This window comes from Nothobranchius furzeri, chromosome 5 (genome assembly GCF_043380555.1).
Source record: "Nothobranchius furzeri strain GRZ-AD chromosome 5, NfurGRZ-RIMD1, whole genome shotgun sequence".
In the NCBI taxonomy this organism is placed as follows: Eukaryota; Metazoa; Chordata; class Actinopteri; order Cyprinodontiformes; family Nothobranchiidae; genus Nothobranchius; species Nothobranchius furzeri.
This window is the reverse complement of record NC_091745.1, coordinates 41,488,287-41,515,913: the sequence shown is the minus strand read 5'-3', so window position 1 is coordinate 41,515,913 and position 27,627 is coordinate 41,488,287. Positions and strand designations below refer to the sequence as shown.

The 27,627-nt window shown below is 44.7% G+C and overlaps 1 protein-coding gene across 1 annotated transcript in view; it reads left to right on the top strand.

Annotated features, from left to right (window-relative positions):
- Window positions 1-27,627, top strand: part of col14a1a (collagen, type XIV, alpha 1a) — a 184,607-nt gene that overhangs the window by 48,527 nt on the left and 108,453 nt on the right. Inside the window, exons 6-18 of the mRNA XM_015949068.3 lie at window positions 4,339-4,494; window positions 4,624-4,743; window positions 4,974-5,138; window positions 5,796-5,960; window positions 6,074-6,225; window positions 6,683-6,812; window positions 7,088-7,233; window positions 7,315-7,444; window positions 7,557-7,696; window positions 13,041-13,167; window positions 14,049-14,188; window positions 19,654-19,786; window positions 22,495-22,637. Coding sequence (XP_015804554.1) covers window positions 4,339-4,494; window positions 4,624-4,743; window positions 4,974-5,138; window positions 5,796-5,960; window positions 6,074-6,225; window positions 6,683-6,812; window positions 7,088-7,233; window positions 7,315-7,444; window positions 7,557-7,696; window positions 13,041-13,167; window positions 14,049-14,188; window positions 19,654-19,786; window positions 22,495-22,637 — 1,847 coding nt within the window. The remainder of the gene's footprint in view (window positions 1-4,338; window positions 4,495-4,623; window positions 4,744-4,973; window positions 5,139-5,795; window positions 5,961-6,073; window positions 6,226-6,682; window positions 6,813-7,087; window positions 7,234-7,314; window positions 7,445-7,556; window positions 7,697-13,040; window positions 13,168-14,048; window positions 14,189-19,653; window positions 19,787-22,494; window positions 22,638-27,627) is intronic.

The following is a 27,627-nucleotide window of genomic DNA, read 5'->3' as shown; positions in this document are numbered from 1 at the left end:
GTAGTTTACACGAGGATGGAGGCAAAAAGAAAGCATCCTTGAGTTAATCCATCTAAATAAACAGTCAAATGGAAATATCTATAACCCTGCCATTTAACTGTTTTGCCTTCTTGTGAAGATTGTTGCAAAGAGAAACAATTCAACTTGATTAACCCCAGAACCATGCGCACTGCACTGTACTCCGTGACTGTAAAGGAGGGGAAAAACAACTTAATCGGATCCTTTTCAACATGGTTTAATGTAAACTTTCCTTCGGCACAAACTTTAGTCGCACCAATCTAACGAGACAGAGCCTGGATTTGTATTCTGAAAGTTTAAACATGTTTAAAACGGAAATATGTGCGACACGTCTTAAAATTCACACCTGCTCAATTATTATGGAAATTAAAATAACAAGGTGAATAACATAATTATTTTAGGCACAGACAACATCCCCACACTTTTGAGAAGCGTGCCTGCTACCAGTTACAAATTGTGAAGGGGAACGATTTTCACAAATGGCAAGAACAAAAAATGAACCGAGAACAACACAAATTCAACAGCGCCTCAGTGCACTGTCACAGATGGCTATTGAATCTCAGCTTGTCAGGAATCTGGACTTTGATGATGTTGTAAATGAATTTACTAATAGAAAGGCCAGAAAGCAGTTTTTCTGAAGGCAAAAGAGGAGACCAACAAGAGGAAACAAAAGGAAGAGGAAGGAGCCAGGAGTCAAGACGAGGAAGGAAACAAGAGACAAGGTGAGGAAGGAAACAGGAGACAAGAGGAGGAAGGAGATAGGGGACAATAGGAGGAAGGAGACAGAAGACAAGAGGAGGAAGGAAACAGGAGACAAAATGAGGAAGGAGACAAGAGGAGGAAGGAGACAGAAGACAAGAGGAGGAAGGAAACAGGAGACAAAAGGAGGAAGGAGACAAGAGACAAGAGGAGGAAGGAAACAGGAGACAAGAGGAGGAAGGACACAGGAGAGAAGATGAGGAAGGAAACAGTAGACAAGAGGAGGAAGGAGACAGGAAACAACATGAGGAAGGAGACAAGATGAGAAAGGAAACAGGAGACAAGAGGAGGAAAGAGACAGGAGACAAGAGGAGGAAGGAGACAGAAGACAAGAGGAGGAAGGAAACAGGAGACAAAAGGAGGAAGTAGACAAGAGGAGGAAGGAGACAGAAGACAAGAGGAGGAAGGAGACATTGTGCCCAGGGGCCCCTGCAATGATAATCTAGCCCGGATTTTGCCAATTTTGACCGACTTGACCGTGATTTTGACTTTGTCTCGACGATTTTGATATATCAAAAGTACCGGCTCGACCGTGGGAGCTGTGCTGTTTCTTTCCTAAGCGATCGGATTGACCACGGGGAAGTTATTCACAAAAAACATCATAACATCTTTCATTTTGAGTGTGTGCCAGTCTCACTTCTCATAATTTATCAATTCAACATGTACACTGATAAATTAGATGGCAGGCCAGCTAAAGAGGCATGTTTACTTAAGCATGGCCGCTATCTTGTGGCAGCAGGCAGGCTCCTTTTTGACATTTCTTCAGGGATTTTCTAGGATTTATTTTGTTAGCTTATATCATGGAGACACATCTGGGTAAGGGCTGGAGACGGGGTTTTTGCCCTCCAGCTGGTGTGGATGTGCGCAGTTACCCAGATGTAAACGGTAATGTGCAATTGGTCTATATGTACATATGTACGCCCAACTCACTGACGAGAAGACTCACTGAGCGCCCCGTCCCCACTAAGTGCCTCTGTGGACACGGTCGTAGACCTGTTCCAGATCTCAAAAACACACCAACAGGCTGGGAAATCTCACACAAGTACCCTAGCAAGGGTAAAGGTTGGTCTATGCTCCCACAGCCAATGTCAAAACCACATTGCTCCTCCCCAGTTCTCGACGCCCCTGTCCAGTATCTTGAAACAACTTTCCAGTGTTGTCCATTATAGGTGGGACACAGCGATTAGTACAAAGGCAAAAAGGAAAATGAACAGGAAACATACTTTACGTAGATGTGTGTATTTAAAGACATTGAATCGCTCTTAGTCTGACCCCTTTCGTAAGTCTGGTTTGTCATGGGGGCTCTCCTGGGACAAAGCCTCCAGACATCAGGATCTCAAACCCTTCCACCACGATAAGGTGGCGATTCAGCAGAAGGTTTTTTTTTTAATTCATTTATTTATTTAATAAACCTATGAAATTATACAAAAATATAAAATGTATACAATGTATAAATATAAGTACAAAAGAATAAATAATATTTTACAAACATGTCAATAAGTAATAATAATATATAAATGAAGGATAAAAACTTAGCAAATACATACAGTATAAAAACCACCCATCCATTTTCCCGCTGATCTGAGATCACATTGCGGGGGCAGAAGCCTGAGCTTAGAGGCCCAGACTTCCCGCTCCATAAACAAAAAAATTACTCTAAAAATACAGTTATTTTGTCTTTTCTACCCTCTGTGGTGTTTGGAACGACAACCTTTAGCAGAGGGAAAGTCTGACAGTGGGTTACCTTCCTTCTGTGGTCCTGGGAACAAGAATCCTGATTACGAACAGAAGTCTGGTTTCTTTCTCTTCTGTCTTCTTTCCTGATGTTGAAACAAGAGGAAAACGTCTCAAACTGTAGGAAAATGAACCAGTGTCCCTCAGCTGACCAGACAGTTTACAGATGCTATTGGGGATAATATGAGAGACGGGTTAACAGTGATTATTGGTTTAGAGGAAAAACACTAACATCATGCCAAACATTCTTACCACCCTGCAAACACTAAAGCTAGGAATGGCCAGTGAGCTGTAATTAGCCGTAATCACCCACCTTCTAATCCGCTGTTTACCAGCTGGAGTGTGTGACACGAAAAGGCTTTTCACATCCAACAAAAAACAGACGTTTTCCTTCTTCTTAAAGCTGTTCCTTTCTTTAGGCACAACACTTTACAGTAGTCATGTTTATAAAGCAGTTTTGTCTTTTCCAAACATTTTCTTTATGAGTCTCACCTGTGAAGCATCATCAGACCAAAGATCATCATCATCTCCGTCTAAGTTTTTCATCTGCTGCTTTTAGCAAATGGATGGTTCAAACAGTCAGAGACAGCAGACGGCTCTGTCTGGAAAACCACTTAGTGAATTGAATACCTGTGTGGATTAATGCACACAAACCTGGCGTTTACAAGCTTGAATAACTTTAAACGTCAGTTTTTAGCTTTAACTTTTACACTTGGATCTTTCAGTCGCACAAATGACCCAGGTGGTGCGTGCGGGTGTGTGACAGCTGCTAGCACTTGGTATTTAAATCCAGACTTTTTTCAGTTTGTTGCAATTAATCAGTAGTTCAACAGAAAATACCCAATCTTTACCGATTCATTTAAATATTAAGAGAAATGTAAGCGTGCTGTCTCAATGAAAATATTAAAAACACTCACCATGACTCAGAGTGTGGGATTTTTTTATGATGGCTAACCGAATTATCGGAGCAGACTTCTAACACCACGTCTCAATCCTGAAAACATATGGCTCTGTGCAAAAAAAAGTAATAATTCATTTTTCCTACATTCAGCGTTCTCTTTTATCGCTGTTCTTCTCTGAGACATAAATCTGATGGTCAGCATGTTTTGGCTCCTTTACTTGCTGGATCAGAAAGTATCTATGACACAACTTTAAACGGATAAAATACTAGGAGGGACGACAAGATAAGTATTTATCTGAATTATGATGCAGGAACTAGTGTGTGTGTGTGTGTGTGTGTGTGTGTGTGTGTGTGTGTGTGTGTGTGTGTGTGTGTGTGTGTGTGTGTGTGTGTGTGTGTGTGTGTGTGTGTGTGTGTGTGTGTGTGTGTGTGTGTGTGTGTGTGGATTATTAATCCTGACCATTTTAACTCATCTGTCCAGAGCATTATGCTCATGTGGGAGGTTTTAGTTTGTAGATCCTCCCTTAAGAGTGGTTTCTAAAGTCAGAAGGATCCGTTTTTTCAGAGTAAATTCCAAGAGGAGGATGCACCACAGGGGGCTTTTCCATCAGAGATGGGAAATCTCTTAAGTGTGGGATAAAAAACTGAAGATGGAGATATTGATCTTTTCACACTCACATAAATACTCTGAATACAACAGAATTTATTCCAACTGCGTGTTGATTATAGTGCCATTTTTAACTCCTGATATAATAGAAGTTTTAGAATTATTGAGTGTTTTTTTGTGCATTAGTGTGTGTGTGTGTGTGTGTGTGTGTGTGTGTGTGTGTGTGTGTGTGTGTGTGTGTGTGTGTGTGTGTGTGTGTGTGTGTGTGTGTGTGTGTGTGTGTGTGTCGGTCTAACCCAGCTCCCTCTCCTTCCTTTAGCCGATCAGTTTGTGTGCCACACCGAGGCCGTTGCAGATATTGTGATCCTGGTTGATGGTTCTTGGAGTATTGGGAGGATCAACTTCAAGCTGGTCCGGATATTTCTGGAAAATCTGGTCAATGCCTTTGATATAGGCATTGACAAGACAAGGATAGGTAAGCCACTTTTCCTAAAGAAGAATCATCATGTTTAAGATAATTTTTGCTCCTCCACCTGAAATCTTGTTTATTTGTACGATGTTGTTTGTTTAACAGGAGGACATGACATGAATGTTTGTTTTTTAGGTCTGGCGCAGTACAGCGGCGATCCCAGGATCGAGTGGCATCTAAATACTTACTCCACTAAAGATGCAGTCATTGATGCAGTCAAGAACCTGCCCTACAAAGGAGGAAACACTCTCACAGGTACTAGATATGACTAAAGATGTATTCATTTAACAAGAGTTGATTCTGCTCTTGTTCACTTTGTCCTTATCCTACTGATTCCTCCTGTAAACCCTTAAAAATAAGCTGTTAATCCGCAGTTTCCTTCCAGACATCATCTGTATTTTCTTTCTGTTGTCATTTCTCACGCATCACCACCTTTTCTTGTCCTCACCTGAGTCCCTTCTGTGCGTCTGTGATGCTTTCCACAGGCCTAGCATTGACTTTTATCCTGGACAACTGTTTCAAGCCTGAATCTGGCTCTCGTGTCGGGGTGCCGAAGATTGGGATCCTCATCACAGATGGAAAATCCCAGGATGATGTGATGCCACCAGCAGAAAGCCTGAGAAAGGCTGGTGTTGAGCTGTTCGCTATCGGTGGGGGCACATAATCTGTTATTTTCTCAGTGTCATAAATAATGATCAGGTTTCTTCCAGCAATAATCCAGTAGTTGAGATCTTGTGAAGGGGGTTTCTGTGAAAATGCCATGAAGAATGAGTGTCTTACCTGTTGTAGATAGCTTGTGAATCACAAGCTAAGGGCTAGCTTCAGCAAAATCTGGATCAAATAACAATCACTGCCTTTGTAAAAATGTTATTGCAGTATAACATTATATTTAGATGCGCAGATGTTTGTGCCTATCTGAGTGGCTCTTTATGTGCAGCCTGGGTCTTTTCTGGCAGAATCATCTTAAAAAATAAATATCTGTGTGATGTGAAACTAACGACGGTGTAAAAGTTAGTAAAACAGCATGTTAGCAAACCGACCGTTAAGCAATTTTGAGATTGACGTTGTTTTAAGTTGATGGCGATCCTTGATCTTGACCTTACTAGCCATTAGCCTATCAATCTAGTTAGAGGGAAATCTTCAAACTTAGATCATTCAAAGAACAAGTAAGATTTTAATTATTCACAAAGTCGTTTAAGAAAAATAAACAAACTTTCTAATAATCCCTTTAACAACCTTCTCTACTTGAAACATTAAGTGGGAAAGTGCCTGCTTGAGCTGAAATTCCTGCTTTCCTTTGTTTCCAGGTGTAAAGAACGCTGACGAGAATGAGCTGCGCTCCATCGCCTCCGAGCCAGAGGACACTCACGTCTACAATGTGGCTGACTTCAACATTATGAGCTCTATAGTCGAGGGGTTGACAAAAATAGTGTGTGAGCAAGTGGAGCAGCAAGACAAAGACATCAAGCAGAGTAAGAAAGGAAACCAGAGCTTAGAAATGCTCCGTTCCATCTTCATGTGAACAAATCATTTACTACATCCCGACTGGCACAAAATATCTGCTGTTTTCTGTCCCTTTTTTCAGAATTTGTACCGGAGGAAACAGGAATGCCACTCCGCCTGGTGACATCAGAAGTCACTGCGCAAAGCTTTCGGGTCTCATGGAGCCCTGCTCCTGGGAACGTAGACGAATACAGAGTGGTTTATCATCCTGTTCAGGGAGGAGAGCCGCTAGAGGTGCGTCACTGATGATGTTAACTACCTTAAACACAGCGTGGCTTATACGTGATGCTGCAGCTGATTCAGATGCGTGAGTTTTCCAGAACATTTATCCAGAGAAGACATTAAATCTTGTGTAAAGCTGTATTTACCGGGACCAGATGTTCAGGAGAGGAATGTGAGGGTGCCGTTCCAGCAGACTAAACCCAAACCTCATCTTTATCACAAATGTCACTTTTTATTGTTCCAGATAAAATAATATTATTTAGCTGTAGATGTTTTTGTTTTTATCCCCTTTTCCTTTTTCCATTCATATTTATATTCTTTTCCCTTGTCCATCTCTTTTCAACTTGTTCCTTTTTTTCCATCTAATTGTTCACATTTCCTGCTAATTTTTGTCTCTTTTCTTTATTCCTTTGATTGTTCTCATATTTCTGCCAATTCCACCTTCACACTCACACCTGCTGCACCTCAGGCTGTGGTGTCTGGCGATGAGACGTCATTGGTGTTACAGAACCTCAGCTCTCGAACGGAGTATCAGCTCGCCGTGTTTGCCGTGTATGCAAATGAGGCAAGTGAAGCTCTGAGAGGATCAGAAACCACCTGTAAGTTTACTCTAAAACGCACAGAAACATTTAACAAACAGTCAACATATGAACACATCCTTAAACACTGTTAAAGAGCGGTGGAACGCATTGAAATCCACCATGAACCCACTCACTCTGACATGTAACCAGGTGAACAAAGCATCTTTAATTACTATTTCATGAAATAAATCAATGTTTTAATACAAATTGCAAAATTATAGGCGCTGGACATGTTCAAAAGCATACTATTATATTGTATGTGTGTGTGTGTGTGTGTGTGTGTGTGTGTGTAGTGGCTCATCCAGCAGTGGCCATCCTTCAGCTGTTTGATGTGACTCAAAGCTCCATGACAGCGAGATGGAAGAAAGTAGGTGGAGCCTCAGGCTACCTGGTGTTGTACGCCCCTCTCGTAGAAGATGGTGACTTGGACAGGAAGGAGGTAGGGCGGTGAAAAAAAGATGAATTCAAACTAGATCCTACGTTTTGATGGTAAGTTTTATGTTCATGTCGCTGTTCCTAGGTGAGTGTAGCTGATGCAGTCATGGAGCTGGAGCTGGAAGGTTTGATGCCTGACACTGAATACGCCGTGACGGTTTATGCCATGTATGGAGAGGAGACCAGCGACCCAGTTACAATCCGAGAAACGACGTGTAAGAGAAGAACACTCACAGTGTTCTGAGTTTGTCTTCAATTGTTTTATTCTGAAAGTGAAGATACAAACTTACAAAACGCAGCCCCCCTTTCCCCCCCTCCTGTTTTTAGTACCATTGAGTTCCCCCAAGAATCTCCAGTTTTCTGGCATCACTCACAACTCAGCCCACATCAGCTGGGACCCAGCATCTGGTGAAGTCAAAGGCTACCGCATCAAGTGGGTCATGACTGATGGACAAGTCACTAAGGAGGTGGGTGCTCTAGTGTCTTAATGTTTTCAAGATGGTCGTTATTTATTTGTAAGCGGCTGTTATTACATGCAACCCACCATGCTAGAACAAATAGAAGATTATAGCCTAAAAATCTAGACTGACATTTGTCGAAACTAAATTATTTCGCTTTGCATGTTGGTCTAGCCAAGCTCCCCAGGAGCCTGAGCAGGCATACCATGGCGTTGTGCAGTATTGTGTTATGTCAATCACAGCACCTGGTTGTCACGATATGCTGGAGGTTGGTAGGACCCAAAATGCAGGAACCCAAAATGACACGAGGCAGGTGATAATATAAAGAAAAATCCTTTATTTTGAAAGATGAACCAAAGAATAAATCCAAGGCAGGGAGCCAAAAGTCCAAAGTCCAAAATCCAAAATCAAAACTAGAGACAAAAAACACAAGAGCATAGGCGTCATTTTAACCGGGGACGCCGGGGACATGTCCCCGGCAAAATTTGTGATTGGCATCTCATGGGGGGGGGGGGGGGGGGGATGCAACACCCACACTTTTCTTATTGAGATATTCAACACCCTCACTTTTCCAGCTGTTATGCTCACCTCCACACCAGTCTGGTTTATTTACGTCGCACTCACTCTGTTTGCCTCATCTCCTTCTTCACCTCCCACTTCTGACAGCCGATGTCGGGTTTCCAGGAGAGCAGGAGAGGGAGGGACGAAGAGCTCGACTGAATTCATAATTTTACATCTTGACATTAGCTGTACAAAGTCTGAGTTTGATAAAGTGAAGAACAACAATTTGCAGAGGTTTATAACAGGCGCGGCGCCAGGTTTTCATTTTTGGGTGGGCCTCGGTAATTCTGGACGGACCTTAATAAGCAGTGACTTAAGTGAAGCACTAGAAAATTTTGTTTAAAAAGACGTCATAAATATGTTCCCCCGTCATTTTAATTTCTAAAATATGAAGTAAAAACTCACAATTTAATTTTCATTCATTTGTCATTAATATGTAGTCTACACCCGTACGTTAAGTGGACCATCTTCCAGTAAAAGCAAAGCATCCAGCCCACCTCTCCAAATGCGTAAAATGTGCATCAGCCGCTAGTTAGGCGCGCCGCGCGCACCGTCAGCTACGTCAGCCCAGACAAGAGCAGAGCAAATAGAGAAAGAATAGAGGATAATTGTGTCTGGATGTGGATGGAGATTACATTTTACAGCAGCCTGATCATCATTTAAATACGTAAACCATCACCTGTCTTCTAGTCCACGCTATCAGCATTATTTTAATTGGTGTGTGTGTGTGTGTGTGTGTGTGTGTGTGTGTGTGTGTGTGTGTGTGTGTGTGTGTGTGTGTGTTTCACAACAAACACTGGTCTAACCAACCAGACCAGCGTGTCCAGTAACATATTAATGTTATAATTAAACAGTTTCACTTCATGTAGGCTAGGAACGTTTCACCTGCCGTGGCCCGACCGCTTCTGCTCCACATAAACTTTGTGCGTGATCAAATGTCTCTAGAGGTGCTTTCTGAGCTGCTGAAGAGGCTTTCTGCCTCAGACTGGATGCGTCTCCATATTAGAGACAGGAACAAGCGCTGTTCAGCCAAAGTTTCATAATTTCATAAAAAGAACATTTTTCCAAGTGACACATCCCTCAGAGAGACCGGGTTTCCAGACCGCTTCAGTGGGAGGAAATCTTACCGCATGCACCGTGGTTCTGCGCTGCGCTGCGAACCCCTCTACAGATCATCAGCTCACTGTCCGCCGTGGGCGCTCCGAGCCGCGCTGAACACAGTGTCCAGCATAAAGCTCTGATGTTCTGATGGGAATCTTTTCTTGATTTAGTTACCTCTGCGATGTGCGTTAACGATTAAAATGTCAGCTCATCCATGCGCATCAGTGCGTGTCGGGGTAATTTTTTTATAACAACCAACATCCTTGAGTTCATCTGTCAAAATAAACAGTCAAATGGAAATATCTGTAACCTGCCATTTAACTGTTTTGCCTTCTTGTGAAGATTGTTGCAAAGAGAAACAATTAAACCTGATTAACCCCAGAGCCATGCACACTGCACTGTAGTCCGTGACTGTAAATGAGGGGGAAACGATTTAATCGGATCCTTTTCTTTTCAACATGGTTTAATGTAAAGTTTCATTCAGTACAAACTTTAGTTACACCAATCTAACGAGACAGAGCCTGGATTTGTATTCTGAACAGTTTAAACATGTTTAAAACGGAGACATGAGTGACGCGTCTAAAATTCGCACCTGCTCCGCTATTATGGAAATTAAACTAACAAGATGAATAACATGAACTTATTTTAGGCACAGATAACATCCCCCACACTTTTGAAAAGCTTGCGACGCGCCTGGTCGCTCGTGTACGTCAAAGTTATCTTTCATAAGACGATAATCAATAAAACGAATTATATAAAATGGATCCAGAAGTTGTAGCCCGTCTCTGCCTTCAATTTTTGGTATTTTTCACCCTGTTGATGGTTTTACTGAGCAGGTGCCCCTTTTGTCACATACGTTTCTTTTTAAAACACTGCGAGCACAAGCGTGACCCATCAACCCGGTCTCACAGTAAGACCGGGTTGGACCTGTTCAGGTTTACGCAGACAATCTTTACATTTAGAATTGGCATACAGATGTAAAATTAATGCAGTAAAATATAAAGCTTTTTATTTAAATATCCATTCATTATTTTACAAGCACAGAGAGCCGCATCAGATGGATGGAAGAGCTGCATGCGGCTCCAGAGCCGCAGGGTGCCGACCCCTGTGCTAGCCCACTTTATTGTCCCCAGCAATTTTTAAACCCCACTCAAGTGTATGGTTATTGTCCCCAGCAATTCTGACAACAAACTGACGCCCTTGCACAAGAGGCTAGAGAAGGCTGAGACTAGAGAAGACTTGACAGAATAACCACAATGGACTGACACAAGACAGAGACAAGACAGGGCTTATATACACAGGTAGGAGTAATTGGGAAAAATGGCAGCAGGTGTGTGGAGTGAGGGCTGGAGGGAAGGCAGGTGACAATAATTTATCTAAATAGGGAAACAGAACCAAAGGAGGACAGATAAACCTAAAACACAAAAACTAAACCTGGAGACTGAGGGAAGGACACACACACACATACACACACTGACACTCACACATACATACACTGAAACTGGGGAATGGACATGCAAACACACACACACAAACACCGAACTGGGGCAGGACACGCACACACACACACACACACACACACACACACACACACACACACACACACACACACACACACACACACACACACACACACACACACCGAGCTGGGGACAAAGAGGCTAGAGCTACAGAACGTGAAGGAAGACCTGGAGGGGCTGGGGATGGATGAATGAATGACACAGGACCTGGGAGGAATTGACTTAAAAGGGCTACAAACAGAAGACACCTAAATGAGATGCAGACAAAGGACACATGAGAGCGCTATGAGAAACAGAAGGGACTCTAGAGAGGGTTAGAGAAACATCAGGAGACACATGAAGGAAGATGCAGACGCAGACCATGACAGGAGGACGCAGACCATGACAGTACCCCCCCCCCCCCCAATGGGCGGATACCAGACGCCCAAACACGAACAAACAACAACAAGCACAAGACCAGACAACACAGGACACGAGAAAACCAGAGGGAGGGAGAGGAGGGAACGAACAAAACACAACCCAAAAAGGGCGGGCGAGGAGGGAACAGGAGACCCCTGGAGGCCGGCGACAGGGGACCAGGAGGCAGGACCAGGGAAGCCTAGGGGCCGGCGACGGGGAACCAGGAGGCGGGACCAGGGAAGCATAGGGGGCCGGCGACGGGGAACCAGGAGGCGGGAACAGGAAACTCTGGGGATCAGGGGGTTTGGAGGAGGAGGACGAGGAAGGGTCCCTGGAGACAGGGACTGGAACTCTGGAGACAGGGACTGAGACTGGAACACTTGGGACTCTGGAGACTGGAACACTTGTGGGGACTCTGGAGACAGGAACACTGGGGACGTAGACACTTGAGACGAGGACATCGACTCCGACTCGGGGACTGGAACCTCCGACTCGGGAACAGGCTGGACCGGATGCGGAGGGTCCTCCGGGACCACCGCCGAAGCAGGATGCGGAGCGTCCTCTGGGACCACCGCCGAATTTGAGTCCCCTGATGGAGCACTATCTAGCACTCGTCCCAGGGACTCCAAAAAGGGTGGTTAATCTGAACTGATATTTGGCCCATAAGCACAAACAACAGTCAGGACCCGTTCCCCGACCCGAAGGCGCAGGGAAGCTACCCTCTCGTCCCCTGGGGTAAACCCCAACACACAGGCAGAGAGTCTTGGGGCTAACAAAAAGCCAACCCCAGCCCTCCGCCTCTCACCCGGAGCAACTTCATCAAATGAGAGTGTCCAACCCCTCTCAAGAACTTGTGTTCCAGAGCCAATTCTATGTGTCGAGGTGAGTCCTACTATATCTAGCCGGTACCGCTCAACCTCTGCCACAAGCTCCTGCACCTTCCCTGCCAGCAAGGTGACCTTCCATGTCCCAAAAACCAGTTTCCTTGTCCGGGGATCGGACCACCAAGGCTCCCGCCTCGGTCTGCCACCCGATCCACACTGCACGGACCCTTCATGTTCCTCCAACTGTGGTGGGTCCACAGTTGGATGTGCCCATGTATCCGGTTCGGGCTGGGCCCGACCGGGCCCCATGGGCGAAAGCCCGGCCACCGGCGCTCGCTAACGGGCCCCAACCCCAGGCCTGGCTCCAGGGTGGGACCCCAGTAACCCTCCGTGCCAGGTACTCTGACTCCTTGATAGTTCATCCATGAAAGATCCTCTGAACCGTTCTTTGTCTCACCCTTCACCTAAGACCAATTTGTCATGGGAGACCCTACCAGGGGCACAAAGTGTCCCAGACAACATAGCTCCTAGGATCATTAGGGCACTCAAACTCCTCCACCACGATAAGGTGACGGTTCAAGGAGGAGTTTGGAAGCCTCTCTGACATAAAGCAATCTCAGCAGTTTTATTCTTGACAGTTGCAGAACCTTCCAGAATGAGTGGTATCAGGGTTTAAGAGGTCATGCTGCTGCTGGTCACACCCACCCACCCTGATTGGCTGGCTATAAGCTGAAAAGTGGGAGGGGCTCTGAGTAGAGCTGCTGTCCACCTGGTGGTTCTGTTTTAGTTTCTCCGTTTGTGGCATCAAATGTAGTTCTCCTGTGTCGTATGGGTTTTAAAGGTTTTTATATCAAAAACATTCCTGTTACCCTGAGACATTTGCATTAAAACCAGAACAAGAACATAACATGACTGTGAGACTGTGGGATGTCTGTTCCTGCCTTGCAGGTGGAGGTGGGCCCAGTGACCTCTTACGACCTTAAGGAGCTGGCATCCCTGATGGAGTACTTTGTAGCCATCTTTGCCGTGCACAGCGAGGGACAGTCAGCACCGCTCACCGATGGCTTCACTACCAGTAAGAAACCATTACTGTATGTCGAGACTGATGAGGAACTTTACCAGAGCTAGAATTCAGCTGATTATTTGGTGCATTCATCTTTTACTTAATTATTAGCATTTCAACTTATTTGGCTAGCTCATATGTATTATTTTGGCAAACACTTTCAGATTTTATCCTAATGACATGTTAAATATTTTTTTAATTAATTAGTTTGAATACTAGTATTACTTTATTGATTTAGTTATATGTTTCTTGGTGAATTTATTGGGCTGGAGCTGGATTTGATTTTCCAGTATTTGCTGAAGGTAACTTAATCAGCACCAGCAGGCAGCAGACGGTTTCTCTTTGCTGACTTTCATCGCTCTTATTGGTCCTTCTGCTGTTTTGGCCATCTGCCCATCTCATTTACACATCAGCATAATTGCCCAGTAACATTAAAAGGTCATCCCACTGTTCCTGACTGCTCCATCACCCCAGTATTGATCTGCAGAAATATTCTTTTAAGCTACGCCCATGTAGGCTCCTGTGCTGCGTCAGCCCAAAGATTTGCATGTGTGGTGAGCATTCTCAGGACCATGTCGATTTTTATTTACCTCCTGGCAAATTTTGTTAAATGGACCACTTTCTCAAAAAAGACCTTTGAATAAAATGTAACATGCACGCACTTTTCAAATACGTAAAGGGGTGAACTGTCCAGAGTCACGGCCACTGTTCAAAAATGTGCTTTTAAGATAAACGGTCAAATAAAAATTCCAACTTGTGCTTGGTTGAGCATGAAGCAGCTTCATAAAACATCCTTATACCTTACACCACAATCAGAAAAGCACAACTGGAACAGGTAAGGAAGTAAAACGATAAAGGGAAAGCAGAAAACAGCATCTCCTTGTTTCTTCCAGCTCCAGTCCCCGGTCCTCTAAACCTACACTCCAGTAATGTCAAGGCAGACAGCTTTAAGGTCAGCTGGGATCACTCAGCCAAGGACATCGTTCTCTACAGACTCTCCTGGGCACCATTCGCTGGTGGTGACACAAAGGAGGTCAGTGAAACTTTCTTTTAGTTGTTTCAACGTGAGAAATCACAGGTTTTCTTCTCCTTCGCAGCGCCTCACAAATCAGACTGATATCCTCTGAATAAAGCTCCAAGTCAAAGTGCCAAAAACAACTCAGAGCAACGCGCTAGCGTGTGTTTTGTAAACAAAATGCATCATTTATCACTACTATGAAAAACACAAATGGATTTAGTGTTTCATCGAATGAGAAGTCTGCTTATCGTCTTTTTTCTAGGAGAACAAAAAGCTACACTCTAGATTAAAAAAATACCCAAGTTGCACAGAAGCTTAACATCGTTACTGGTAGCTAATAAACGCCCTGGCATGGTTGAATATAAATAATGGGTAAATAAATCTAGAAATTAATGGCTTGGCTGTTTTATTACTATGATTTGGAGTTTAGAGACAGCTGGGAAGCAGCGATAGAGCCGTGTGTGTGTGTGTGTGTGTGTGTGTGTGTGTGTGTGTGTGTGTGTGTGTGTGTGTGTGTGTGTGTGTGTGTGTGTGTGTGTGTGTGTGTGTGTGTGTGTGTGTGTGTGTGTGTGTGTGTGTGTGTGTGTGTGTGTGTGTGTGTGTGTGTTTAGCTCAGAGGCATCAGAGCTGAAAATTCCACTCTGGGGATGAAAAAGGGAGCTTTGGTGGTATGGTCTGAGAGAGAAAGAGAGAGGGACATAGAGAGAGAGAGACAGAGAGTGTGTGAGAGAGGGAGGGGTGGGGGGTTGGGAGGCACACACACACAGAGAGAGAGAGAGAGAGAGAGAGAGAGAGAGAGAGAGAGAGAGAGAGAGAGAGAGAGAGAGAGAGAGAGAGAGAGAGAGAGAGAGAGAGAGAGAGAGAGAGAGACTTTTAAATTTCTTTACAAATCAACAATCAGCGTTAATGACCGAAACTAGTGTTCTACTAATAAAACCAGGAAAAATGATAAACCAGTTTAGAAGTTGATCTTTAGGGAGTCCTGTCCATCCAGCATACAGAGCACCTGCCCGATCCCCCACACCACTCTAAAGGAGTCCAGGTTCCCAGGAAGTTCATTAAAGATGTGTTCGATCTTTAAGCGAGCTTCCACCAGGCCCTTCAGGCTCTGCTCAGCATCAGTCCAGCTCTGTCCCAGCATCTGGTTTTTCCTGGTTTTCCAGATGGCTAGTTTAGCACATGCAAATAAAAAGTTAATTAATAATATTTTCCATTTTTTTCTGACACTGTACTTGGTCCCGATAACAAATAAGGGTAGGGTAAAAGCCTCCCCCAGTGCACTAACCCACCGTTCTAAAACCTTAAACATCCCTGATAACCTAGAACATGCTACCACTAGATGCTCTAGGGTCTCTGTTTGGTTACAGAAAGGACATCCCTCCCCGGTGCTTGGATCAAAGTGGGCTCTGTGTCTGTTCGTAGCTAAAGCTCCATGTATGATCCTCCACTGGAGGTCTGCCATCCGTTTTTTCCACTGGAGACTTATACAAACTCCTCCAGCTGCCCCCTGGGGCACGGTCCGCAGCAAACACCCGAGTCCACCTTGACTCCTTGACTCCTAACAAGGAGCGCCTATTGATAACTTTCACTCAAGTGTGATAGATCTGTTTCTTCTCACAAGACTGGAAGGAGCCCAACATTGGAGAGTTCGGGTTCCGCAGTGATCCACTCTCTTCCTGCCATCCCTCACCAGCTGCTTTAACCTCCAGAGATGGAAAAACTTACTCACTGTCATCATCCCATTGGTCAGATAGAGTACAAGTCTCAATGAAGGCTCTCTGCGACACAGACAAGGACCTCCGTGCCTCCTCCACCACTCTCTCCATCACTCTGGTCCCGTGTCAGGCGCTCGGGAAACCGTCAGCAGCTTAAAAGTGTCCAGCACTGGCGAGTAGAACGGACTATTCCTTGTCAGATCCAACACCTTCCGATTCAACAGGAACAGGCGTTTGTTCAGCCCAAGCCCACCAACCTTCTGCAGCAGGAGATGAGCCAGCAGAGTCTGCCACCATAAAGAAGCTTCTGAGCTGTCTGTAACCTGAAGGCTGCAGTTCTAGACACCACGTCTGTTAGTCCTTGTCCTCCCTCTGACACGGGTAGGCAAAGAGCCGAAGCTCTGATCCAGTGGTGACCGGACCAGAAGAATTTCACCAACAGATTCTGAACACCTTCCAGCAGACCCAGTGGTGGAACCAGTACAATTAGTCTGTGCCACAGAAACGAGGCGACCAGGTTGTTTGCTATCAGAACCCTGCCCCTGTAGGACAGCTGAGGGGAGAAGCCATTTCCATTTAGACAACCACGCCTCCACCTTCTCCAGCACCTTCTCCCAGTTCTGTTTCTGAAACCTTTCACTACCCAAGTACAGGCCTAGTGTTTTCATACCTCCCGTTCCCCACCTCAGCCCTTCTGGCAGAGGCGGGACATCGCCAAGGTCCCACCCCCCACTACACATGCCTCACTCTTGTCCCAGTTAGCCTTAGCTGAGGATGGATTCTCATATTAAAGTAAACTAGATCTGAGTTCTTGTACATCCTCCTGATCATGGATAAAAACATTCACATCATCTGCATACGCAGACACAACTAAGGGAGGACTAGAGACAGGTAAAGGTAGGTGTGGACCTTTCAGCCTGTTCCTCAGCCGACACAGCAGCGGTTCAATAGCTAAAATATGCAGTTGTCCTGAGATGGGACAACCCTGTCTGATTCCTCTTAGAACTGGTATGGGTTGACTCAGGCCCCCCGCTACCTTCACCATACAGCGGACATTCCTACACAGCATCTTAATCCCTTCCAGAAAGGACCCCCCCAAAACCAAAGGCCTGTAGCGTAGAGAACAGGAACTCATGATCAACCCTATCAAACGCCTTTTCCTGATCAATCGAAATGATACCTGCAATTGCATCAAACATTTTACAAACATCAAACACATTTCTCATTAAAAATAAATTGTCCATTAGTGACTTTCCTGGTATACAGAAGGACTGATCATCTGGGATTAGACCTCCGATGAATCCCCGAAGTCTGTTTGAAAGGAACTTAGAAAAAATCTTAAAGTCTGAACACAACAAGGAGACTGGTCTCCAGTTTTTCAGTTAGGTTAAGTCCCCTTTTTTCGGCAGCAGGAACAGAACGCCCTGCCTACACGATGCAGGAAGTGCTCCTGTCTGAAGTGAGTCTTTAAAAACATCCATCAGGTCCTGTCCCATACTGCTCCAGAAGAATTTGTAGAAGTCAGCAGGTAAGCCGTCCATCCCCGGAGATACCTGCACTTGTGTTTGTGCCGTGATTTAGGAAGCCTTGACCTCTCCACCCCAGCCTCCAGTCTAATTCGTTTTTAGGATCACCGTGTGTTTCTTGTAGGAAAATAACATCCAACGTTTAATCTCTAAAAAACTTCCTTAATCAAGGCTCTTTTCTGTGGATCCCTCTCCCATTTATGTTCAAGGATGCAACTCTCATGCCTTTCATACACAAGAAAGATGAGAGAATAGCCCAGATCACCAGCAGAAAAAGAGGCACCCAGTGATTCCTATTCATAAGGGTCCTATTTTATAATCTTCCCTTTCTTCCCCACTTTAGTCCACCCTAAACTTTTTTTAAGCTCAGAACATGTTTCTTTAAACAGTAACGTTTCTTTTCATCTGAACGACCCAGGCCCACCTCTTTCTGCAGTGGCGGCCGACCTGATAAACTTTACAGCATCAGGAAAGTATTGCTGTACGCCAACTGATTTTCCATACGTTTCATCCGGAATCGCCGTGGCAACCAGCAGCAGTCAGCTCCGCCCCCTCCGCTTCACTCTTTGGTTCCACCTGCCTCTGCTCAGGAACCTGTGCATCCTGACAATCTAGCTGTCCTCTGTTAGTTAAGAACTGAACTCCTGCCTTTTGGCCTGTGTCTACCTGATCCCCTGGCCCTTCCTCTGGTGAACGCACCCCTAAAGAGGCAGACGCGTCACCAGTCAGCTCAAGACCTCCATGTTCCACCTGTACTGGCTGCTGCTCCACTGGGTCAGAGCCAGTACCGGCCTTCGTTCCGTCCGGAACTGAAAACTGTCGGCCACTGTTTCTGTCCCTGCTGCACCCTCACTGTTTCCCTGCGAGCCACCGGTCACAGTGTCACTCACCGTGACACCGGGCCCGATCCCCGCCAGAAGAGAGGGGGCCGCGGGTTCTGCCTTGGTCTCCGCTCCCGGTCCTGCTGCATTTTGTCAGTAGGGACAAGCAACATGCTTGTGACCCACATCTCCACACTCAAAACATTTCATCACACCAGAACTAGCATCCACCATGTAATACCCTTCCTCATGCTTCACTCTGAATGACACGTCCAGCAGTTGTGATGGAGAGTCTAAGTACATGAACACCTGCCTCCGCAAGGACTGGACAGGTCTCAGTTTATCGTCTTTACACCCCAGACTCACCGTATGGAATCCACTCGCCATTCTCCCGAAACGCCTGAGCTCCCGCTCCAGAGCAGAGTCAGGAACAAAGGGAGGAACTCCTGACACGGTGATGCGGGTAGACGGTAGCGCTAACGGAGAAAACTGTAAAAACTCACCATTTACATGAATCCCGTTCTGCACAAGCTGACACACCTGCTCCTGACTTTCGAGAAACACCACGAGCCCTTTGTTCATACGTGAGGCAAAAAGAATGCTTCCATGTCCCACCTGGTCTCCAACCGCTAACAGCACCTGTTCCACCGGAGTGGAGGGTGGAGGCTCGGCTCTTGCCCCGTGTCTCAAAGACAAGGATGGCGTTGCCTGAGACGCCATCCTGGCACGGAAGCACCGCAACAAAACCACACACAACCTTTTAAACACCAAAGAAAGCAAGAAAAGTTGAAAAGAGTTATCTGAAGAACTTTTCCACCTCCAGAAAACAAACTTTATCCACCACTCTCACGGCGCTCCACCACCGTGCTCCGAGAGAGAGAGACACAGACACAGACACAGACACACACACACACACACAGACACAGACACAGACACACACACACACACACACACACACACACACACACACACACACACACACACACACACACACACATACACACACACACACACACACACACACACGGTAAAATGAGATTTTAGAGTAAAGCTGCTATCTTAAAGACCTCTGACATTAACTGACGTTTGATTTGTCTAATTATCTTTTATTTCCAGCAGCTTTTTGAACCAAAACTTGTATTTGTGTTGAAGTACTCACACCGTTGGTTACCACATCTGGATTTTATTTATTACATACTTTTTTCACATAAGTCTTCTAAAAATCCAGTAACAATTTGATAATGGCTGAATTATTGGAAAGCATGATGAGTTTGAACAGTTTATCCTTCTAGTGTTGTACCATTTAGATCACATCATAAAACAGTATTTACATTTATGGAAATATCTACTCCTCCATTTAGATTTTTTGTGACAGTTTGCTGATTGAAATGAGACGCATGCATGTTTATCTCCTGCAGGTGATCCTGAGTGGAAGTGAAAACCAATACGTTCTCACAGATCTAAGTCCCTCTACGGAATACGAAGTCTTGCTGACGGCCGTTTTCACAGACGAATCGGAGAGCGACGCCGTCTCTGTCATAGCAACCACACGTAAGTCTTATTAGCCTGATCGGAAATGTGGAAAATCTAAAAACTATCTTTGGTTTTCCTTCGAAATCAGTAAAGCTGTGACTAGAAAAAAAGCCATCCCTTGAAAGGTTTCTTCTCCAGTTTGCTTATTATGAGAAAAGTTATTATTTTAGACACATTCTAGTAAAGGCCTTAACTTGAAACCTGCTCGTGACCTGCTGCTTCCATGCCAGATTGTTAAATGGGAAACAAGGAGTAGGCATTTTGGTCAAATTTTAACTTAAAATCATTTTATTTGCGTGAAATCTTACATGACATGTAAGATTCTACGCTATTAAGACTAAAAACACAAAATCTTGTGTTGATTTTTAGCCTTTTTGTGCTTTCCAAAAGTTAATAAAAAAATACTTTCTCACAAACACAAATACAAAGATGCAAAGACAGGCAAAAACATCACAGCCAGCCTTCGGCTTGTGGGTCATACTAGTCTGCATGTTGAGCCAAAGCCACTGAGATATTCTGACTGATTTGTTTGTCCTTGCTTATCGTTGATGAAAGAAAAATCTTTTTAATCATCAGTCATTTTCAGACATCTTTCTCTAATCGGCTCCGTTGCTTTTGCAGAATGTCGTTTAACAAAGTTTGTATCAGATTTGTTCTCGCTGCCTTTCCTCAGTGGCTAAAACGACGACTGCTACAGGTGAGAAGTTTCCAAATTCCAAATGATCAGGAGTGAGAACGTTTGTAGCGCCCACGTTTTACATGCGTGAGAATAGCCAGAAACTGATCTGGCAAGCGGTGACTCAACACAATGTCTCAAGTTAACTAAAATGTGTAAGATAATCCTTCTTCCTTTATTTTTTTTTCAATCTTCAGGGAGGTGAAAATGTGGGAGCCTTCATTTTAATAATCCTTCCAGCGCGTATCCAGTAGGCAAAAGGCTAATTTCACTTTTTCTCAGAAAAATTATCCTTGCAGAGAGACCGGCCAATTTTAATCATGGCTCCAGCCAAAGTATCTGTCCAGGAAGTCTATAGCCATTAAACTTTGAAAGGCCCCAGCGCTCCCAGGACAGGCGGATGCTGCCAAGGTGCAACTGTAGCTCTGCAAAGTACATGTTTCTGTTTTGGCCGTTTATCCTCTAGTTGTAAGAACTAAAATAACGTATACAGTCCAAACTATGACTGATTGGTTCAAAACAGTTTATGAGAAAGCCATTATGACCTCTTGCGTTATTAAAGATCTGTTCACTGATCTGACCTATTCGCAGTTGAAACTCCTTAAACTCAGAGCTAACCTGAAGGCCGTTTGAACTCATTTGTTCTCATGAGAAGCTTTTAGACTTTTAAAAGTGTGGGACACTTGAAACATTTTTTATTATTTCTGATTATAATGGTTCACTCTGGGATTTTCACATGAAAATAATCTCCTACACCTATCTCCTGCATTAGCTTCTGATAGAAAACAGACGGTGAAAGAGTTAGAAAATCCTGACAGATCCACGTCCCACTGTCACTGAACATTCATGGACTCGCCCATCTTGGCTCGCGACGGAAAAGGTTGTTGGTTTATCATCCAGGAAACAGCAGAGAATGTCTCAGCTCGTAGAGGCTAACTGTTAGCATTAGCAACTCTACCACACAGCGGAACTCCTCCAGGCTTGTGTTATTTGTGGTAGAGTCGTGTTGCTGTTGTCTGAGGCGAGATGTTCAAGTATCAGGAAATAAGACTCCAAATTCTGCCGTCTCGGTCACGAGCTGAACTCAGAAGACCCGTAATGACGCCAAACACAGTAAAGATATATAAAAACAAAGGTCTTTTATTTATTGTGGAGTTACCAGGTGGGTGAGGCTGGAGACAGAGTAGGAGAGGAGACGAGGGTCAAAACCAGATAGATCCGTGAATGCTACAATGAGCAGGCAGGAGGCAGAATCCAGAGAATGGGCTGAGGTCGAGACTCCAGGTAGTCAGAGGCAGAGAAAACAATCCAGGCAGGGAGCAGGCACTTGGGTTGGCCAAGGAACAGAAACGAGGTCAGGATCTAAGGTACAGGCAGAGGCTGGAGAATTTACTGGCCCGAAGTCTTCAATAATCTGGCAGAGACTGGATAGGTGGATGGTTCTTTTATAGCAGGGGAAGCAGGTGTGAGTAATGAGCTGAGGAGTCAGATGCAGGTGAAGTGGATGAAGGCTGATTACAGGAACAGGTGAGATGAATGAAGTTGATTGTGATGCTGACTGAGGTTGCTAGGGAAAACAGGGCTTGGCTGGAGCTTGGTGAAGGGACAGGTGAGCTGAATGAAGAGTAAATGAGGAGGCAGAGGAGGGTGAAGGATGGGAGTCATGACAGTCTCATCTAGCCGACTTGTGCCTCCTGATTCTGGTGCATCTGAGCTTCATCCCCCCACTCGTGCGTACAACTTACAAAGCATTCATTCTTGTTAGAGACTGCTGCAAATGTATTTTTTAAACAAGTATTCCACACCTTTAAATGATCTAATTTGTTGTTTTCTATTCTGACGTGTTTGTGATCACTTCTACTCGGAAGCAAACTGCCCCTAGGGAATAATACAGATTCCTGATCTTGACTCAAATCTGCTCTAATGAATTAACTGTTTGGGTCATTAAATTACCCAATTATGATGTTATCCGCTGAAACTGTAACCCCTCAGTTTTCCAAATAGTTTTCATAAATAAATGTGGCATTGACTCATGTGTGTTATGTCTCAGTGGCGCGTAAGGCTGTGAGAAACCTTTCCCTGACGGATGAGACCACCCAGAGCTTGGATGCATCTTGGGAGCTGGAAGACCCCAATGTGGACAGCTACAGGATTTCCTATGTCAGCCTCAGTGGGAACCACAACAAGGAGGCTGTGAGTTGATCGAGTTTTTATTACAAGAAATGGATTTTGAAGTGTTTCTATGTAAATGATTACACGCTGTGGACAACTTCCAGAATGACCTCTGTTCTGAGAAACAGGGTTTGCATCCTTCAGGACTGATGAGACAATGGCTAGTCCAAATGCTATAAAGAACTGTATATTTATTTATTTATTTATTTTTATTATCCCCAGGCTTTAAAACCTCATAGTGGTTCATATGAAGTTGTTTAATAACGCTGTCAACTTTGCATTATTACATGGGTATTTACATTGAAAGTTATGGTTATTTACAATGGTCCGACCATGGTCTTGAGTCGGAAAAGGGTAGAAGGCCTTCTCCAGGTCAAGCATGAGGTCCTGCCCCAAGTGGAAGTGTTAAAGTATCTCGGAATCTTGTCCATGAATGAGGGAAAGGTAGAGCACGAGATTGAAAAGGGGGATTGGTGCTTTGCCTGCAGGGATGTGGGTGTTGTACAGGTTTGTGGCGAAGAGAGATCAGGGGTCTCATTTATCAAACATAGCGTAGAATCCTTACTAAAACCTTACTTAAGCTCAGAAAAAAAATGTACTTACGCCAAGTAGGTTTGTGATCTATCAAACATGGAGTACGCACAGCTGCACGCAATCTCCTCTTCATAAATCAGAAACTATCTAGAAAGGTTCTCAGCTGCTTTTTAGTCACATCCTGCCCTCACCACTCCCACTTTCTGCCATAAATGGTCAATGCAAAGTGCCTTGTGGATCTCATGCATATACATAAGTCGGCTTGTTGCAGCATTTCGATCACGACCGCAGATCAAGGAAGTGCTATTTCACAAGCAGAAATTCAGGTACTTGTGGGTGAGGTGGAGAAATGAAAGGAAGTGCTTTTGTAAAATAAATAAGAGAAAATCCACGGAGTGGCACAGCATTGCTGAAGCCATCTTCAGCTGAGTTCTTCAGAGAGATCTGTGGCGGATATAAAAGAAAATGATCCAATCAGGATTTGATCCCCCAGACTCCCAGGTGAAAGTCACACACACTAACCAGTCACCCAAACAAAGAACTCCCTTGTCCAAGTAGCCAGGGCGCATGATCAATCGGGTCACAGTGACAGGACACACACTGTCTCAGACGCATGACATTTTGTCTCAATCTGTCCCCCTGCTGATTTTCTGCATTCTGTAATCTGCGCTGCAGGCTGTGTGTGAGTGTGTGTGCGAGCGCATGTGTGTGGGCGGGTGGGCGGGGGGCGGGGGGGTGGGGAGGTGGGGGGTGTTCTTGTTCTGTGTGAAAACGAAGCAGTACAAGTGATAATGCTGCAGGATTTCATAACTTTATCCTTCTCAGCAGCAGCACTGCAGGTGCTCTCCATGTCCAACATGTGTATAAGCCAGGTCCTTAGTCAACTTAAAGTTGTGCACATTTTCCTGTTAAGTTATCTTTCATAAATCCCAAAGTTTGCGTGGAAAGTTGCTTACGCAGTTTTCCGACCCCGTTTTGTGCGTAAGCAAGCTTGATAAATGAGGCCCCTGAGCTGGAAAGCAAAGCTCTCCATTTACTGTTCGATCTACGTCCCAACTATTACCTATGGTTACCAGATTTGGGTAGTGACTTAAAACACAAGATTGTGGATACAAGCGGCCAAATTGTGTTTTCTCCGCAGAGTGTCTGGGCTCTCCCTTAGAGATAGGGTGAAAAGCTCAGTCATCTGGGAGGGGCTCAGAGTAGATCCGCTGCTTTTCCACACCAAGAAGAGCCAGTTGAGGTGGCCTTGAACAGGATGCCTCTTGGACGCCTCCCTGGTGATGTTTTCCAAGCAATTCCAACTGGGAGGAGACCCAAAGGAAGACCCAGGAGACACAGGAGGGACTATGTCTCTTGGCTGGTCAGGGAACACTTTAGGATTCTCTCAGAGGAACTGGCCCAAGCGGCTGTGGGGAAGGAAGTCTGGACCTCCCTGCTTAGGCTTCTGCCCCATGACCTAACCTCGGATAAGCGGACGGTAATGGATAGAAGGATGGTTATTTACAAGCGTAAACATCACCAAATCCAGCAGCTTCTTATTTCTGCAGAAATCGCTGTGCAATATGAAATTGACGCTGGATGATGTCGCATGATTTGGTCTAAGAGTTAAACTTAAGTTGTGTGGACATTTTTACTTCCTTACAGGCTTCATTATCATCTTCTTGATTCAGGGGCGTCTCGGCTAGTAGAAGCTAACCGTTAACATTAACAACTGCACCACAGCGCAGAAGCTCCTCCAGCCTTGTGTTATTTGTAGAGATAAATTATCAGTGCTGCAAGTCAGTGGAGTCAAGTTGCTGTTATCCAGTCCAGGGCAAGGTGTCCAAATATCAGGAAATAAGACTCCAAAACCTGCCATCTGAAGCTCAGCTGTGACGTGGCTCACTTCTAGTTCCTAGAAATGGCGCATCGGTATTCTCCCCAAGAATGACTTACAAATAATTCAGTCCTACTAGTTACCTCTGCAAATACTCTGATTAAACGAGTAAACCACTCCTTTAAATATTTGATCATGAAGAGGCTATAAAACTATGTGGATCCACAAAATCAAAACCCGGAAAGAAAGGATCAGGTGTATTTTTACTTCTAAAGGTGAGCTTCACAAACCATTTTTACTAGTTATTTTTTTTATTTGCGATCACTCTGAGTCACTCGGAGTGTCACACACGGGCTGAACATGAATAAAGTCTTCTACCCCTATTTCCTGCATTAACTGCCAATAGAAAACAGACAGGAAAACACTCTGAATAGAAAAGCAAGTCAATTTAACGTCACATTGTCCAAGTGGCTTTCATAGACTCACCAATCTTAGAAAGCCAATAACACCTAAAGCATAAAGACATTCACATTTGTGGAGATAAAACATCAATGTAGCTTTTTTTTTACCCCCAAAAGAAGAGTGAACGAAAGCAGTGGAAGAGTCACATTGCCGTTAGCCAATTAGAGAGGAGATGTTTGCATATCATGAATATTAATGATTAAAGCCGGTTTCAAGCCGGTTTCCCACTGCAAGCATCAGCGGAACGGAGCGGCAGCGAAGCTGCACCGCTTCAAATAGAATCCAATTAAAGTCTATGGAGTGTTTCAAACCAGCCGCGGCGCGGCAATTTCCAGGCGCGTCCCAGAAACGGAATGCCGCGCCGCTGAAGGTAGGATTGAGTTCTATTTGTTCCGCGAGCCGCTTCTGGGACACGTAAATTACCGCAGTTCGCATAGTGCGAGACAGGAAACCACACAGTTTCAGTGGAAAATCCCCAGTTATTTTCAAAATAAAATGCAACTTTGCGATGTTATATATAACTTAAGTCAGTACGTGTGACCGAACGGCTTTGTTTATCATCTGTTTCTTTGGAGAAGTGCAACGGTGTGATTCCTCGTGGAGGTTGTGATCTTTCGATGAGGAAGGTGTCGGACATCTCGAGGGATTTTAGAATCTCGCGAGTACAGCGAGGCGCAGCGAGGAAGCCGTGCCGCGGCCAAGACTCTCCCGGTGTGAAAAGGACCGCTTTGAAGTTTGCGAGTGAGCCACTCTGCTGGTGTTCCGTTCCGCTGATGTTTGCGGTGTGAGACCGTGGTAAGACTCCAAATCCTGCTGCAGTCAGTATTATGGCTTTGCAAAACTTTAAGAGCTAATTCATCTATTTGACTAAGGGAAACAACTGAAACGTGCAGGACAGATGTCCTGAAATACCAGACTACATGTACAAAAACACAAACTCCCCTGGGTGAACTGTGAAGACTGATTATGCGGAACAGAGTTTATTGAAGTTGTGCTCAGAGGAAGATCTTTATAATTTCAGATGAGAGGGATCTCAGTGGTCAGTATTGGGTCATCCTCTACAGCCAGAATACAGATTACACCTTCGGTCGCGGTCCACCCAGCATCTCCTTCCTGATTCCTCTATCTCATCTAAGAGCCCTCGAGCTCAGGGCCATGCACTGAGCCTGATCACTAATGCACACCCAAACCCGTCGACCTCCCCTCCTGGTCCTCTGCTCCTCTCCCTTGTGGCCCTTTCTCCGCAGCCTCTTTCTTTCTTTTAATTTCCCAACGTGGTGTCAGAGCCACAATGGATGGAGAGGCCGGGCAAGGGCAGCAGACATACCATTATCTTTTCAGTAGCCATTTAGCTCAGTAGGAGCAGACAGGGGAGAGGGCTGGGAAGTGAGTTCAAACAAAAATAAAACAAAAAAACTGGTGCAAAAAGAAGCAAACGCTAGGTAAAATAAAAGGAATGTTTAAAATGTCTGCTGAGTGATAAATAAATGCTGCTTCAGGTCACACCTCTTAACGTTTGCACTTTCTTTGATGTGAACGTGTGTGAGACATGCTAAGGTTTTACAGCTACAATGGCCAATGTGCAAACAAGCTAGCTTAAAACATCTTTTTCGTGCCTCTTAACAATGTTCTGATATAATCTAGCTATAAAAACGTAGTGGAGGTAGAAAATAAATAAATTTGTTAATTAACTAGGTGGATCTATTGCATTTATCTCAAAACACAGCTCATTCTGAAACCAACAATTGGACCATCTGGTTGTCTGTGTCACCGAACCACTGCACATCTGCATTTACCTGGGTCCTCCACTCGTTATGTTCTCATGCATTTAGTAACAGAACACCACTGGTGTGAGAGGACCTCTGCTCAAAACTATCAGAGGAGGGGAAACAGCCGGCTGTTACCTCTTCACCTTTAGAGCAAACTACCAGGGTCCCAAAAAGAAAAACACCATTTGAAGTCACGGACAACAAAAGATGTTTGGACCTGAAAAATGACAACTGGTGTTTAGAGCTTTTTCGTTTACTGTGGAAATGCGTTTTCTCAAGTCCGATGGGCGTGGCCTAAGGAATCAAACAGTTTAAAAACAAAAGCTTATTTAGCATATTTGCCATTGCAGCATTAAAATTGGACATCTTGTATCAGTGTGGTAGTAAGTGCACCAGATTTTACGTTGAAATACTTTTTTTTTTACTA